A 17,601-nucleotide genomic window follows, 5' to 3' on the forward strand; every position below is an offset into this window, starting at 1 on the left:
GTGTGAAAAGAAAGACGAAGCGTCAATTTGGCACAAAACGTGCCCGTTTTGATTCATATTTAAATGCATTTGTATTGAACCACATACGAATGCGTGTATATTCCGTGCGCCACCCAACTGTCCGAAATTATATGTGAAACAGGCAGTATGTGTCGGAGTATTTCATCAGGTAAAATTCGAGTTAATTCAGGGCACGGCAATACTATTGGCATTGCAAAGAGTAGCCAATCCCACGAAGGAGTGGGTCGACCGAGTCTCCCTTCCGAACTAGCGGTCTCCGCCCTGTTGAGAATTCCGACTTTTACCAAATTGTATATATGTATATGGCAGAACGTGGATTTCAAAATATTCAATCCGTTATCGTATGCTGGGTAGCGGGGTAGTGTGGTATTGGGGAAGTGTGGGGGGGGGGGGTTCTGAAGTCGGCGATGCACACGACGTATCACTTCGTAATTTGTAATTCATAATTTCTAGTGCACAGGAGGTATCACTTCGTGATTCGTAATTTCTAATTCGTGTATCAATTTCTTTCCGAAACCAGCCGTTTCGGAACTACCACCCATTTCACCAAAACCACCCGTTTCGATTTCGATTTGTGGTTGCCTCGAGGCAGCGGTGTCTAGAGGGCGGCTGGGGGGCAGCGGCCGCGAGGGCACCGGAGGGGATGGGGGATTCTGGACAGCCCTGAAGAAGGCAGTGGGAAATAAATAGGGGTAATATTTATATTTCCTCATATAAAGGCATCTAAGATACTTTTTTTGAACTCTTTCTGTCAAGAGAGAAAATTTCATTTCAGTGGGACTCCAAATTACAGACCCAAACTCTAATACGTTCCGGACAAGCGAACAATAAAGCAACACCATTATATTTGGATCTTGGAAATAGTGAGCATTGCGCAAAACAAATCTTAGTATTTCTGTAGCCCTACAGCACATATCTGAAATATGACTCGAAAATTTGAAGTCACTCCTAAACAGTATGCCAAGATCAACAGTTGAGTCAGTTCGCGTTAACTGATAGTTCCGAAGGCAAGAGACCTTGAGAACGAAATAATATGGCATTTATTCAAGCTGAATGGTAGATTATATCTGAAATATGAAGTCAATATATGTATCCTGTAGCCTTACAATAACGTAACTTATAAACAGATAAAGTTGGGATTTTATATGTATATCAAGAATTTGTGTAAGCTTGAGCTTACTGTAACTTGTTGGAGGGGATTTTGCAAACTGTAAAATTGATTCATTAGGTCACTCATCGATCATCTCAGTCATGAAACTCCTTTATTCACATATAGTATGTTGTAGCATCTTTAGCTACGTAAACTTTGATGGCCAGAGACCCAACAAGATATTGTTCTGCAGACTAGTCTAGTATGGCAAAGTTTAGGTGCGCGCGCGCTACTGTGGACCTCAATCGAGGCGCCTTCATCCATCAAGGCGCCTAAATCAATCTCTGCCCGTCAACTATATCTATGCATCCGCCTACTTTGACAGCTCAATCGGAAAACACAAGCCGATGTGTATGTGCGCTCATTTGTATGCGGGTCGACCGTGGGCTTTTCGGCCGAGGCGCCTTTGGGGGCTTTGAGGCGCCAATCGAAACGCTGAGGCTGCGTGTGCCTTGTTGCGATTCAATTACGCTTGATATTCAGGAAAGTGTTGAATTTATCCTGCGTCCTGTCTAAATCGGATTTAAAACGCTATCCATCACTTTTATACGCGTTAGAGTAGGTTTGCGATACTCAAAATTAAATTTCGAAAATTGATATCGATCTAATATTTCGAGAATGAAAGCTGGAGATGCTTGAAATTTAGTTAATTTCGAGAATCTTGGAGGAGTTAAAGTTTGAAAAGACTGTCGTAAAAATTTTCAATTATTTGTGACAAAAATTCGTAATGATTTATGAAATATGTAGAAGGGAAATGATCCTCAACAAGTTGAACTGGTCAAGCTAATAATAGCTATTCAAATTGACTGGCGATTACAGATTATATTACCGGTTTACCGATTTACCGGGAATCGCCCAAATGTCGCCATCGACACTTACCTGTAATTACCGGAAATTATTATACCGCGAATCAATGTATTTGCAGGCATATTATAGCATTAAAAATCGATGCAAATGACGTATTGTGGATTAAATAGTCTGGAATTTGTTTATTTTCAATATTAAATGTCCAAAATGACCAAAATTTTCAGTTGGATGCAAGGCAATATATTTATCATATTTTTCTTTAGATATAGGCTTTGAAGTTTTGTAATGGAATAAAATAGTAATAGTAACTCATTTTATTAGTTGCAGGGAGTACTGATCCTTCCATCAGTTTGTCAGTTCTCTTTTGGCAACACTGATGCATTTTTAAGATTGACTAAACTGATACATGCTTAAGAGTGGCAACACAGACCAAGCAAGTCGTAATAAATGCGATCAGACGATTGTTTTGATTATGATTATTAATTATTATGAAGGGAATATTATGACATTATTACACTGAGATTTATTTTTAATTATTTACGGCTCAATTTAGGTTAAAGTTTTTTAAGAAAAGTAACTATGTACATACAATTATCTATTCCGAGTTTATTTAACGTTCAGCGGTAAATGAAATTTGACGGTTAATATCAATTCCAACTGGAAATTAATCAGCAACAATATTCTAATCGTGGCTTATTTATGGATGATCATAAACTCAGTCGTGGAGAACGATTGATAAAACAAAATGATGGAAAACTTTTAGAAGAAGGAATAAAGTTTCGAGATGTATTTGGCATATCGAATTTGGTGTCATCACTGTGACACCAATACACTATCAAATACTGTGTAATACTTATATATGTATTCTGTTATTTGATATTTTTACAGTGTATTTTATTTTATTTTTTCCTTATATTCATATTTTTCTGATTTTGCTTTTTTCTTTTTATTCTATGTATTTTTTTCTCTTGTTTGCTTTTGTTTTCCATTGTAGCGCATTGGGCTGTTCCTGAAATGCCACAACGGTCCAAAACTATAGATTTATAAATGAATTAATAAAAGAGGAACATTTTGATTAATAGTAGATTTAATACTGAAGAAAAAGCAGAGTTTGAAGTATAGTAGATTGTACACCGCATTCATAAGAGATGTTGATATACTTGTGAAGCATGTCAATGAACCCAGAAAACGAAGTTATGTCATATGTGACTGAATAAAAAAAATAGTACAGCATTGTGTGGAGCACAATGGATGAAAGTTTTGCCACTTATCTGAGAGTTTAAAATGACAATGCGCAGATGTGTGCGTGGAAGATTCTCAAATAGTACCCAAGAGAACGTTAAAGTTACTCTTAGATAGTCCACAGCTGACAAAGATGATTTACAAGTTCGCAAACTCTAGTTAGTCTTATACACAGTTGTAATGATGTACTACATACATATAAAATCTTCGAGTGAGATGTTTCCGTGTCGTCTCGAATTAGTTTGTATGGCAAAAAATTAAGCAAAATTTTATTTGTGTTTCATTAGCGGGGATGCAGTTTGCAACGCGGGTTAATTTTGTGCAAAGTATTCCGAGGCGAAACTTTGCCGTACTTGCCGCTAAGTGTTGCGATGTAGTTTGCAATTACACCAGTTTGCTTAGCAATATTATAAAAGTGCATGAATAATATGTATACAACCAATTTGTGAAATTGCTCATAGTATTTCACTATATAAAACTAGTGCTGTGCCCGTTGATTTCCACGGGTGGTTTCGGAAAGTAATTGATACACGAATTAAAATAAAGTTATATGCTTTATATAAATTTTATGTGTGATTTTATGTGTGTGAGTGAATTATGTAATGAGTAATGTTGAGGAGTGATGTACAAACAGTGGTACACATGAGTGTACACTGTTTGTGAGTTGGCAGAAGTGTGACGCCAACTGACAGTTAGTAGTCGAGCCGCTGGCTGGACGGCCACCGGTAGGTGCGTACGCGCACGTGTGTATACTTAATATACAATAAGCGTACATTGATGGACCAACATCGTCTTTGATTATCTCTCCCGCAATCCTCCCTATATCTTCGAACTCTACATAAATATAATGTAAGGTAATATAATATAAGGTCGTTTATACGGATTTCTCTAAAGCTTTTGATAAAATCAATCACAACCTATTACTCAATAAACTTTGGTCCCTCGGAATCCGAGGAAATTTATTTCGTTGGATCTCTTCGTATATACTAAATCGTCACCAAATCATAATTCTCAATGGTTTTAGATCATCACTTAGACATATTCCTTCCGGTGTCCCACAAGGGTCGCATTTAGGTCCCTTATTCTTTTTACTCTATATTAATGATATCTCATACATCTTCAAACATTCCTTTATACTTCTTTACGCTGATGATTTAAAAATTTACAAACCAATATACACCATAGACGATTGTCATAAGATACAAGAAGATCTAGATAGATTCTCTATATATTGTTTAAATAATGATCTTTTTATTAATCTAGAAAAATGCTCTATTTTAAATTTCACTAGAAATAAGTCAATTATTACTAATCAATATCAATTAAATCATTCAATCCTTAACTTGTCATCTTCTATTAAGGATCTTGGTGTAATACTCAATAATAAACTAGATTTCTCTGAACATATTTCTTTTATTACCAACAAAGCATTTAAATCTCTTGGATTCCTACTCCGCTCAACAAAACCCTTTAATGATCCTTATGTACTAAAATTACTTTATTTTTCCTTTGACGCGTTGCACTCTTTTCACTTGATCCTTTCAATACTAATTCCCAAAAATATTATCTGCAGCGCGTTTATCGTATGTTTAACGGAGAGCTGAATGAGGTTGATCTATTTGGTATTTCCCTACATCAATTCAGGTCTAACATCAAGAGAATCTTGACCGATTGATTCATTTCTTCTCCTATTCTATTTTTCCAATATTTCCAATATTTTTATACTTTAGTTTAGTTATGTAATGTGCTATTTAATTCATATTATAGCTTTCATTATTTTCCTTTTCATTTGCTTATTTTGTATTTACCTTTTTCATTTGTTTTATATTTGTAAATTTAAATTTCTTCTTATATTCTATTTTATAACCTTTTCCAAATATTTTAATACTATAGTTTGATTATGCAATGTTCTACATATTTTGTCATGCCTTTATTCTTTACTTTTTAATTTGTTGTCCTTATATTTATCTTTTTCATTTTTGTAAAAATCTATTATTGGACTCGGATGTTACATATATTATTTATTTACTATTTGTTTTTTTTATACATATCTATGTACATCCTGTCTGTTGATTTTTCAATTAATAAAATAAAATAATGTTTGCCAATGCCTTGTATTATATTAGGTTGATGCATAAGTAACGTCGTATTTTTACATAGACTATGACCAATAGTTTTAGCATCTGTGCTTAATTTTGCCTTTGTATTATGTAGAGGAGGGTCTCTTTCAACATTTTTAACCAATAGTTTTAGCATATGTGCTTAAATTAACCAATAGTTTTAGCATCTGTGCTTAATTTAACCAATAGTTTTAGCATATGTGCTTAATTTTGCCTTTGTATTATATAGAGGAGGGTGTCTTTCAACATTTTTTTCAGTATATTGTCAGCAGTCAGAGCCCTTGTGATTTTTGAAAATGTCAGAGAAAAGAGTGCAAATCGACACTGTTTACTTTTTGAATTTAATAAAGGCCATAATACAACAGTGGCAAACAAAAACATATGTGATGTGTACGGCAGAGGTGCTATCGATGTTCGAAACAGTCAACGGTGGTTTGCTAAATTTGAAATGCTTTGTTTTTGGTGGGATATGAAGGGAATTATTTATTAAGAGTTTTTGCAAGCTAGCCAAACAATTAATGCTGAGAAATATTGTGAACAGCTGCAAAAATTAAACTTGGAACTCGTAAAAAAACGACTCCTACTAATCGCAATCGCAAGGGTGTCGTCTTTCATCACGACAATGCGCGGCCTCATTCTGCAATGATAACACAGCACAAATTAAATGAGCTAATTTGGGATGTTTTAAAGCATCCACCTTACTCACTTGACTTAGCCCCTTCTGATTTTTACTTATTTTTATTTTATTTTATTTATATATATTTTAGCTATTAAGCTAATTTCAAAAATACATCTTAATTATTATACTTAACTCTAAAATTTATAATTAACTTATATGTACTGTCCCTCACAGAGGTGTTTCTTCGCAGCTCGCAGGAATGCATCCATGTTTTTAGCAGACCTGACGCACTCAGGGAGGGCATTATACATGAGCACACCTCTGTGAAAAACACCCCCAGCCGTCTTATTCTTTCTTACTCTACTTACAACTAGTTTGTCCTTATTTCTAGTATAAAAACTATGTTTATCTCTATTCCTTATTATATAATCATCAAAAATTAGTACATTGTCTTTTGTTTATAAGTTAGATCATCAAAAACTTATGATCTAACTTATAAACAAAAGACAATGTACTAATATTTAGACTAATTCTAATACTCATCCATCCTAATTCATCTAACATACTTCCAATACTCTTAAATCTACTCACATTCAAAATACCTCTCATAGCCTTATTCTGTATTTTTTGCATTTTTTCTAAATCTTGGCCACTAAACAAATTAAGCACAGTGGCACAATAAACCACATGTGGCAAGACAATTGAATTAAACACTAAAATTTTACTTTTTGTACTTAAAATATTTCTTAATCTACATAATCACTAATACGCTATCACTAAGCCAGCAGTTTGGCTTAGTGATAGCGTATATATTTAGCATCACTGAGGTCATAGGTTCGTGTCCTCGCCACTGCTGGTTAGATTTGGGGGTTTTGTGACTCCAAATCGATCGTTTCTCTATCAGAGTTTGCCAATTTTATCTGATCATTGCTGAAACGGTTCCTGAAAATTGGTATTAAAAAATCTTATCCTGTTTTCACAAAAATCTGCCTGTGTATAATTTGTATTAATTATACACAGTAATCTGAAATCCATAGATGTCACTATGATTATTATTTCTGATTAATTGTTATATTCTATATATTCTGATTGTATATGTATGTATTACTGTATTTCTGATTTCTGATTGTTTATGTATTTCATTAACGTACACCCGTCGCATTGGAGCAAATCTGTAATGGCGAGTGTGTATTGATTTGTGACAATAAAATAAAATAAAATAAAATAAAATAATACACCAACTTTTCTAGCCATTTTTTTTAGTATATAGTCAGCGTGCATTTTAAAATTTAGTCCTGAATCTATGTAAGTATTTTATATTTTCAATTAACTTATCATCAATTCTAATTTCATTCAATATATTTTTATTTTTACCATTCAACCACATCATTTTTGTTTTATTCACATTCAACTTTAATTTATTTTCACACAACCAGTCATTCACATAATTTAATTCTATATTTAAAATCTCAGACATTACGTCAACATTCTTTCCAATTATATATATCAATGTATCATCTGCAAACAAATGTATTATACACATCTTAATTACCTTAACATTTATGTCTACAAAATTATTTAAATGGAAAAAAATTATACGACTTTGATGATTTTTATTGCTTAAAAACGGTGCAAGAGGTAAATTTCCGCAAAGTGGGTCCGGATCGGAAGGAGGCAGCGGCCACATCCGATCTCCCCCTAGTATTATAACAGTATATAATAATATAATTCGGTTGCCAGAGTAAACTCACCTTTTCAATTATGCACACCAGGTTGATAACGCTGTCAGTATCCACGTGGTGCTCCCCCGAGCCCAGTATGAACGCTTCGGGCACGACGATGTTCAGATTCACGTAATGAGATAACAGCCCGGCTCCGGTCGAGACCTGTTGGCAAAATGTTCGCGTTCAATTATTAATATGTCGTTATAGGAGACGGCTTGCCGTCTATATATGTACATATGTATATTATATATATATACAAAGATGGGTTGAAGTTTTGAAAATGCCAAAATACGGGAAAAACACGACAACAGATCGACGTGGATTATTCGTTGTGCAAATTGCGATCGGTCTGATTTATGGGGCTTTCGTGTGTGTGTGTGTGAAGCTGGGATCAAATCTCGAACGCGTGTTCACACTACGTGATGCGAATTGCAGATTTCTGATATGTATATTTTATTTTATTTTTTATTTCTATTAATCACGCACACTCACGCCTAACAGATTGCTCCAAAGCGGCGAGTGTGCTAAACATATTAAGACTCGACAAATTATATATTACATATATTAAAGGTTGTGGCTATTTGCAGGTACTATATCTGCGAATTATTGGCTATTTGCAGGTACTATATCTGCGACAGGTGCAAAGCCTTCTGCGCATGCGCGTGAACTTTAATAATCCGATTATAATTTATTACATTTAATGTATGCTAGACTTGTTTAATCAATCGTTCAATATACATGAGGCAAATAAATTTCGCACGTTATTATAATAGATTTATATACTAGTTCGCGGCTTGAACTTGTATGTAGGTATTGTTACGTACGCCGTGGATTGAGCGAATTGTACCTAGACCAACGGATATCTGTTATCGGATTAACTAAATGCATGCACTTACTTCCAAAGATTATATCTGGACTCTAAGTGCATTTAGGCTAAACAATGACCGATATTAGTTATTTCTCAGAATCGGTACGGGGAGACCCAATATCGGGGAAATACATATCCGAATACGTGACTATACAACAGGTAAACAGATTAGGCGTCCTGAGAGATCTACCCTTTATAAGGCGGTACGTAGGCGATATCAGGGCATTCTGGACTGAGCAGGGACAGTGCGTGTAACTCCTGAATCATCAATAAATGCTGTGAAACGACTGTTGGCCTTTTACTTGGATCCTCCACCCACCCCTACGCAACAGTATTATACGTTGGATATGATAATAATTTTCTAACAATTAATAATATTAACTAATTTGGATTATATTTTTTACGTCACTTTACGAGGTCGAACTAAATTTTAAGAGGTTTAAAACAAAATTTTAACAGTGACAGTTCACGCTCATGCGCAGAAGGTTTTGTGCTTGTCGCAGATATAGTACCTGCAAATAGCCAATAATTTGCAATTATAGTACCTGCAAATAGCCACAACCTATATTAAATACATAATTAGCCAGTAGCATAGCTCGATCGTTAAGCTTCTGCTTAGCGTCGTGAGGTGCCGGGTTCGATCCCATGAGTTGACCTCGAGTGAAAATTAATTTTTCAGAGTATGCTGTTGGTCAGACCTGGATTTGTGACTCCAGGTTGATCGATTCCTATCAGAGTTTGCCAATTTTCTCTGATTTCATTGTTGAAATGGTTGCCGGTAAAAATTGGCTTAAAAGTCCTTAATATATAGAATATGTCACCAATATTTCTGTTTGATTAATGTGCAATAAATAAGTTTGTGTACAATTTCATAGATGTCTCATTGATTTGCGAGTGTTTCAGTGTCTCGTAATTCGGTGACTTATATAATGAATAAAATGCTGCAATATTTGTAATTGGCCAGGAAGGTGCATCGAAGTTGCCTGTAAGGCCTTCCTGGTATGTATGTAGAAAAATAAATAAACAATTATTACATACATACATACACATGTAAATCGAAAACTTTTCTAAATCATATATTTTTTATGATTTAGAAAAGGCGTACATCGTAAAAAAAATACGTTTATAAATTTCTACGTTACAAAATATGTATGATTTAAAGGCGGTAGCGATAAATCATGTTTTTGACTTTTCGCTTACAGATTCATATTGATTGATGAATCAATGCTAAAGAAAGAGACAGCTATTACTTTCGTCGCTTTGGGCGCGTGACTTCAGTCGCCCGTCAGCCTTACTTATGCGCGAATACATGTCGGTGCTTGTCGTTATTTTTTAATACAAAAATAGTCAAAAACATGCTATACAACTAAAACTATTTTATGTTGATGTATAAAATGATTAATAAGATATATGTATATTGAACCTGTTTGTATTGAGAAAAACTGTATTTTGATTACAAAATACTGGGGTCTTACGCGACCCCTGTTCGGGGCACTCTTTCGATCTCGACGCTCCGTCCTTCAAAGGTTAAGACCCCAGAAATTATATATTACGTATATTAAATACATAATTATTACATACATACACATGTAAATCGAAACAACACCTGACATCTACGGTCTAACATTACAAACATCGTAAACAATACGATCAATAACATTTTTCATGTAACAATAAGAATTTTTAAATTCAATAATCATCCACAGAGACATCTATGGAGTAAAATTTGGAGAAACCTGAGATATAACAATAACTCAAGGTTTGCAATAGAAAATTTTCGATTTTTGACTTCCGATATTTGTGTTTTCTGTAATTTAACATTCTGGCTCGTCACATAGACCCAATTATTACATAGATACATGTAAATTTAAACAATATCTGACATCTATGGTCAGATATTACAAACATCGTATTAATACGATAAATAACGATGAATAACTTTCATGTAACAATACGATTTTTTTTTATATTCGATAAACAACCACAGAGACATCTATGGTGAGCAATATGGCGAAACCTAAGATATATCAATAACTAAAGGTTTGCAACAGAAAATTGGGAAGGAAAAGCCAATTTTACAGGAACCGTTTCAATGACAATCAGACAAATTGGAAAATTCTGATGAGAAACGATCGACCTAGACAAACCAAGGTCTGGCCAACAACGAGACTCTAGTGACAATTGAACCCGTGACACCTTGCACGAAAGAATACAACACTCACCACTAGACCACACTGCTGGTTATATATAATAATAAATATAAAATCTTTAAGTTTACAAACGTTTTTTAAATAGTCTAACATGGTCTATGACTGTTGGATGCTTCCGAAATTAAATTAAGTCGATCATTTTTGAGTTTGATCTGATGGATTTGGAAGTTAATGTTTGAGTCGTAGAATTGTATATTTTTTAGTAATGATGTTTGATGAAGGGCTGGTTTAAATATATACATACAAATAGTACAAAGTTCAATACACTTAAAGAAGTATGGAACGCCGTATGCTCGGCAAAACAGGGAAATACAGAAAGTGGAATACGCGGGTGAGGAGTATGACAAGGGTATAAATGAATGAAATGGCAATGAGCTAGAAGAATGGATGAAAGGTGGAAAAAATAAGTGCTAGAATGGTACCCAAGAGAATACAAAACGGTAAGAGGAAGACCGCAGGGAAGATGGATAGACGGAATTAGGAAAATGTGTGGGGTGAAACGGATGAGAGTTGCGCAAAACAGAGACGAGTGGAAGCGTGTTGAATAATCTTTCATCAAGCAGTGGATGGTGAATGGCTGTACATGATGATGATATATACTAGGGAGTCCAATTTAACATTATTTTCCGTTTACCGGTAATCCAATATTTTTTTACAAATTATTGGATTCATTACAAACCTAACATTAAAATCAGATTTTTACCGCATTTTTAGTATCAAAAAATATCAGATGCTGAAAACTCTAATTTTGCAAGAAATAGGACAGAAATGCCAATTTTTTGGAACCGTTTCAAATGAAATCGGATAAATTGGCAAACTCCGAAGGGAAGTAATCGACCTTGAAGTCACATATCCAAACTCTGGAAAGCAACAAAGCCAGAAATAGAACCCATGACCCCACAATCGAAAGCATTAATCGCTAACCATTAAGAGGGCTGTACAACCGAAACCTTAATGTTGTTGCCGTTCCTTTCTTCGATATATATATATATTGAGTGAATGCGACAATATATATCAATATATATATTGAGTGAATGCGACAGTTGCGCTTCAAGATAAAACGTATTTTAAATTGACAAAATCGAGGTTTCGTATTCTCCTATTTTCTCCTCCGAAACTGGACCAATTTTAAAAAAAATTTCATTATCGGTATGAGAAAGATATTTTCTGTGCAATTATGCGCGTATTTTTTTTTTTAAATCGACCGTTAAATAAGCACGCTGGACTCTTTTCGTGGGTGTAAAAAAGAGGCTATTTTATTGATGTTTGGCGGCTCCTAGCTCCTTTAAAAAATAACTAATCAAAAAAATAAAACAATAGATGCAACCCCAATGGTGAATATTCATAGCATATTAAAAAAAAATATTTCTCTAGTGCCATAATTGAGGAAGGGAGAAGTCTAGTACGTTTATATGGACAAGGCGCTGGTGTCCAGCCCTCTTAATATATGATATATATTGGCTGATGCTACATTCTTTTATAAGCTCCTAAATGGTTTCCTTTATTGTTCCGATTTACTTAGAAGTTAGCTAACAAAACTTTGGTTTTCTTGATTGTTCCGATATACATAGAAATTAGCTTACAAAACTTCTTAGTATATTAAATCCCAACTCTATCTGTTTATCATCTTTTATTAAAGATATTGGTGTAATACTTAATAATAAACTTCATTACTAATAAAGCATATAAATCTCTTGGATTCCTACTCCACTCAACAAAACCCTTTAAGGTCTCACCTTGAATTTGCCTTAATTATCTGGTCACCTTTTTATTTATCCCATATTAATTATATCGAAAAAGTCCAACTAAAATTTATTAAATCCTTACGCTACCATTTTCCTACCTACGCCCATACTAATGTTCCCGATATTTTAAAAATCCTATCCTTTAACAATCTTTCTGTCAGGCGACGACTCTCCGATGCTACATTATTTTTTAAGCTCCTAAATGGTTTCCTTGATTGTTCCGATTTACTGAGTCAGGTTGGTTTCTGGATTCCAGTCAGGTATTCTAGACATGTTGCACTCTTTTCACTTAATCATTTCAAAACCGATTCCCTAAAATATTCCTATTTACAGCGTGTTTATCGTATGCTTAACGGGGAGCTGAATTCGGTATTTCCTTACATCAATTCAGGACTGCCATCAGAAGAGTCTTGATTGATTGATCCAATTCTATTTCTATTATATATCACTTTATGTTTAATTATGCATTGTTCTATTTAGTCATATTTTAGTTTATATTCTTTTCTTTTTCATTTGTTTGTCTATATGTACTATGTAGATATATTATGTATTTTGTAGAAATCTATATTTGGGCTCAGATGTTATTTTGTTATATTTATTCATTGTTTTTATGAGTTTCTACATCTAAGGCCTGTTGATTTTTCAATAAATAAATAAATATGTTGCTGGTAAATATTTTATTTAAAATATAAATGTCTTTATGGTTCGAATGGTTAATTAGCATCGTCTCGACTGTAATCACTAACACACTATGCATACAATATCAAATTTAGCTATACTTAATGGTGTAGTATAACATATGTATGTATATATATATACATACATAGATACCTCTGGTAATCTCGACACTAGTCGGAAATATCGATGACGGGTTGGGGGGTTGGGGTTGGATAGGGGAGGAATGAGCTATGCGATATACAAACTGTGGTGCGCGCACTTCGCTCTCGTTCCTGATTGGTTATTAAGTTATACTTGCGCGACGGCTTATCCCGCCAATAATCTCGCTATATCCAAGTTTGACGAACTCGTAATCCTCGGGATACGCCGTCGTCGTTATAACGACGCGGTTCGCAGATACGCCACCACTAACTACACACACTCTGGGGTAAAAACATTTTCGAGTATGGAAGTGGAAGAAGTTGAGGGTTGTAAAAAGAAGGACGTGTGTATATATACATAATATATATCAAATGCAGTTAAAACTCAACAGCATATATGTATGTTCACATGTGATCCGTTTTAAATGGATATCTGTATGGATGGTGGTTTTCCGAGGGTGAAAAAATTGATTGTTTGGAGGATTTTCTCCGTATCTGTAGTGATATATTAAACCAACAGAATATAAGTGGTTAGAATATAATGCTTTGAACAGAGTGGTCAAGGGTTAAAATCTCACTGGTTTCTGCTGGCCAGACCTTGAATTTGTCACTCCAGGTCGATCGTTTCCTATCATAGTTTGTCAATTTATCTGATTTTCATTGAAACTGTTCCTAAAACCTCACCCATTTTCTCGCAAAAATTTCGAGTTCGGATGCAAAAATCTCGTACTTTGTATATTACTAGTAATATTTGTATCAAATTTCTAATGTTTCTGGCCAGGAAGGCGCATTGGGGTTACCTATGAAGCCTTTCTGGTATAAATTAAAAGATGAAATAATAATAAAAAAAAGGTAAAAATAATATTATGACTGTTCTGATAATGATAGGTTGATCATTACTCCCATATTTAAATTTACAAGCTCACTCTAACTGACTCGGGTGGTGTATTTAAACTAGATTTATAAGAAAAAAAAACATGATAAAAAAAAGAACATGATGAAATTTTTAAAATTGTAATAATATTAACAAATTAATAAAAAAAAAAAACAAATTGGAAAGGTTATTGATTTTCCTCACTCCGTCAGTGCATCTGACTTTTACACACTATCTTGGGTACCATTTAAGCACATTCATCTTTCAATATATCAAGGTATTCTAATCATACTTCTCACCTAGGTGATTCACTTCTCGCTATTTGTTTGAACATGCTTTTGTTGGCAAAAACTTATCTTTGTGTATTTTCTTTTTTCAAGGTCAGATCTTCAATATATAATATTATTGTGAGGAAGTCTAACAACTCACGCTTTTACGATTATGTAAAATTTTGAGTTTTCGCATAAAAACTTTCAATTAATTATAAAGCCCGCGAAAATATATAATAAAAGCACGTGATGTGAACGCATTAAACGCACTTTTGAAGGTCACCGTTGAAATTTTCCCTCGACCGTAAAAGCTCACAATAAAATTAGGAAAACCTAACAAGCTGGTCTAATTTTAAAATGACGTGAAACTTGCGAAAATTTTATAAGTTCAAGCCGAACGTGTTGAAATTAAGGTTGGAAATTTTAAACGTGGATATTTTCATTAGATTTGAAAAGCACACTGTGCAGATACAGATCATCATCATCGTGGCGAAAACATTATCCGTTTTGTTTCAATATAGACGTCGACCATTTCGCGCATCTGCGGTTATATCGCAAAAATATATAATATATAAAGCATATTCACTCGTTGGGTTTATTTTTTGTACATTTTACTTGATTCCTTTGAAAAGATCCACTGACTTTTGTATATATTTTTTATCACCGAACCTTTAATATGTATATTAGTTTCAGCTGACAGTGAAATATTTAACACTTCATTTTAGTAATAGATCTAATTTTGTCAATTCAAATCATACCAATTGAAAGCTAATTGTCTTGTTATATTATAAATATAACCACTAAATCCTACGGTACTTTTTAAACCAATAATAGAATGTAGAAATTTAAAATTAGTAAATAGTACGTGATATGTTTCACATTTTGGCATGCGATATTATTCTTTTCAAACTTTATTACTCAAAAATGATTTATTTTCTATTTTGATCCTAATTTCATATTTAATATGTACATAGGTAAATGCGCGGTTATATTTGATAGTACACGAGTCAAGTTTTCTTCATTTTGAAAAATATTTCACAAAACATTAAATAAAATGTTTTTCGTTTAACAATATTTAAAAATATTTGTGGCGTAAAAATACGTTTGTTCTGCTTTTTACATACCTCCTTTGCATTTCCCATAGTTTTCGTGTTAGTGGTAATTTTTATATCTCTTATCTCTTATCCGATCGTTTTCATAATTTGCAATATTGCTCATTTTGGTCATCAATATATGTTAATGTATCGTCTGTCATTACGTTGGAGATAAAATATCGTATACAATGCGTATCAAATATCCAGAATCTCGGGTACGGTGACGTCTATGACGGTGACGGCAAGCTACTATAATCTATCTTCAACCTTTTCGCCTTGATATGGCCATATCAGATTTAAATTGTTTAAACGCCTATAATTCACTCTATATTTTATAAAATTTGCTCTATAGGTTCTCGTTATCTCTAATATTTAAATATTTATAGTTTTAACTCTCATATGTATATATATGTAGATTTCAAATTTGGCGTCTAGCTTCATGTAATGTAATACACGATATATATTGATTTTTGGCCAAATATGTCAGATCTGACATTTCACTGTATATCTCTTCAGTGAGTTTTATCTGCGAGATAAGTATTCAATAAGAAGTTATGTTGTATCTAACTGTTAATATGATTTACAATAAGCTTACATACATATCAGCTGATTTAATTTTTCGACATTATGGACATATCGAATTAAAATAAGTGATAGCAATTTGTGAATTAAGAAATAGTTTTTTTGTAACTGAAAAAAGGACATCCTGCACTTTTAAATATAACGGCTCATATATGAATTCAAATTGATTAATCATTTGTGATATATTATATAATAAAAGCTTCATATTACAAACAACATACATATTTACATATCGATTGCTTGGTGCATAGATATCGTATGTCGATTATTTTATTGAATTTATATCGAATTTTAAGTTTGTATCGAATTTTGAGTTTGTAGATGTTGGAATAATTCAAGTTTTTCCTTTCGTGGTAATTTGTGTGGTAGACATAAATTACATTGAAAGTAAAAACCTGAATTATTCCAGCATCTACAAACTTAAAATTTGGTACAAATTCAAAAATGGATTTATATCTATGCAGCAAGATATATACATATATTCACATGTAATAAATAAATAAAAATATAATGTTGCTATATAATCAGATAAGTTTAAAAAATATATATTTTCATATTTTTTAAAGTGATTTATACACTTAAAATTTCAACTGGTAAATAATGCATCTATTGAATAATAGACTGTGTTGCGTTTACAGATAGACAAGCTTTTGAACGGAAGCGGATAAAGTCTTGTCGTACAATAGAAGCTTTCTCATTTTGTTCATCTTCCTGTCTATCTGTAATCTACAATACTAAACCTCCGGTTTTTCTTTTCGATTTAGTACAATAGTACAAACAGTATAAAAGCTCACGTACCTGACATTCATAAGTCCCGTTATCTCTCTTTTGAACGTATTTGATCTGCAGCGTCCAATCGTCCGAACTTTCTCCGTGCAGAATCTGCCAACATTAAATCGAATGAGGTTACAATCCAATGCTCCAATTGAATTTATACGTTCAAAATTAAATATATCACTATATTTATTAACCTATGCTTCACATGTATGGAATAACACCTCGAATACTAATAATACTTCAAAATAAATCCCTAAAAATAATTTACAATACACCCATATATACTAACTTGAAAAAACTGCATGCCATAAATAATATTCCATTTGTTACAGACATTACTAACAAACTAGCAAGTAGATTCTATAACAGAATTACTAATAACACACTTGTGAAGAGTCTCGGTGATTACAACAAAATTTCTATAACCTTCAGGTATAAACACAGATTACCTAAACACAATCTGCTTTAGATCATCGACTTTAGAGAGTCTTTAATTAATATTATGTATTAGATGTATTATGAACATTTATAAGGATTGTAAATAGGTTTTTGAGCTATTTTTCCTATTATGCTGTAAATTAACATTAGAATAATATAATACTATGATTACTAACAACATTAAATTAAAATTGTAAAATAAAAAATGATCAGTAGATCAGTAGCTATTAAAATAGATATAAG

General features: G+C 33.2%; 3 protein-coding genes across 3 annotated transcripts in view; 1 reads left to right on the top strand and 2 right to left on the bottom strand.

The window, feature by feature from the left end:
• Positions 1-17,601, top strand: part of LOC143916694 (uncharacterized) — a 577,487-nt gene that overhangs the window by 235,077 nt on the left and 324,809 nt on the right. The window lies entirely within an intron of this gene.
• The window catches only part of LOC143916695 (NHL repeat-containing protein 2), a 501,476-nt gene that overhangs the window by 122,904 nt on the left and 360,971 nt on the right, over positions 1-17,601 (bottom strand). The window lies entirely within an intron of this gene.
• Positions 1-17,601, bottom strand: part of LOC143916828 (transmembrane and immunoglobulin domain-containing protein 1-like) — a 33,456-nt gene that overhangs the window by 1,582 nt on the left and 14,273 nt on the right. The window contains exons 6-7 of the mRNA XM_077438076.1: positions 16,942-17,025; positions 7,711-7,845 (exon numbers count right to left, since the gene is read on the bottom strand). Of these exons, the coding sequence (XP_077294202.1) occupies positions 7,711-7,845; positions 16,942-17,025 (219 nt within the window). The remainder of the gene's footprint in view (positions 1-7,710; positions 7,846-16,941; positions 17,026-17,601) is intronic.

Source organism: Arctopsyche grandis, chromosome 9, assembly GCF_051622035.1.
Source record: "Arctopsyche grandis isolate Sample6627 chromosome 9, ASM5162203v2, whole genome shotgun sequence".
Lineage (NCBI taxonomy): Eukaryota > Metazoa > Arthropoda > Insecta > Trichoptera > Hydropsychidae > Arctopsyche > Arctopsyche grandis.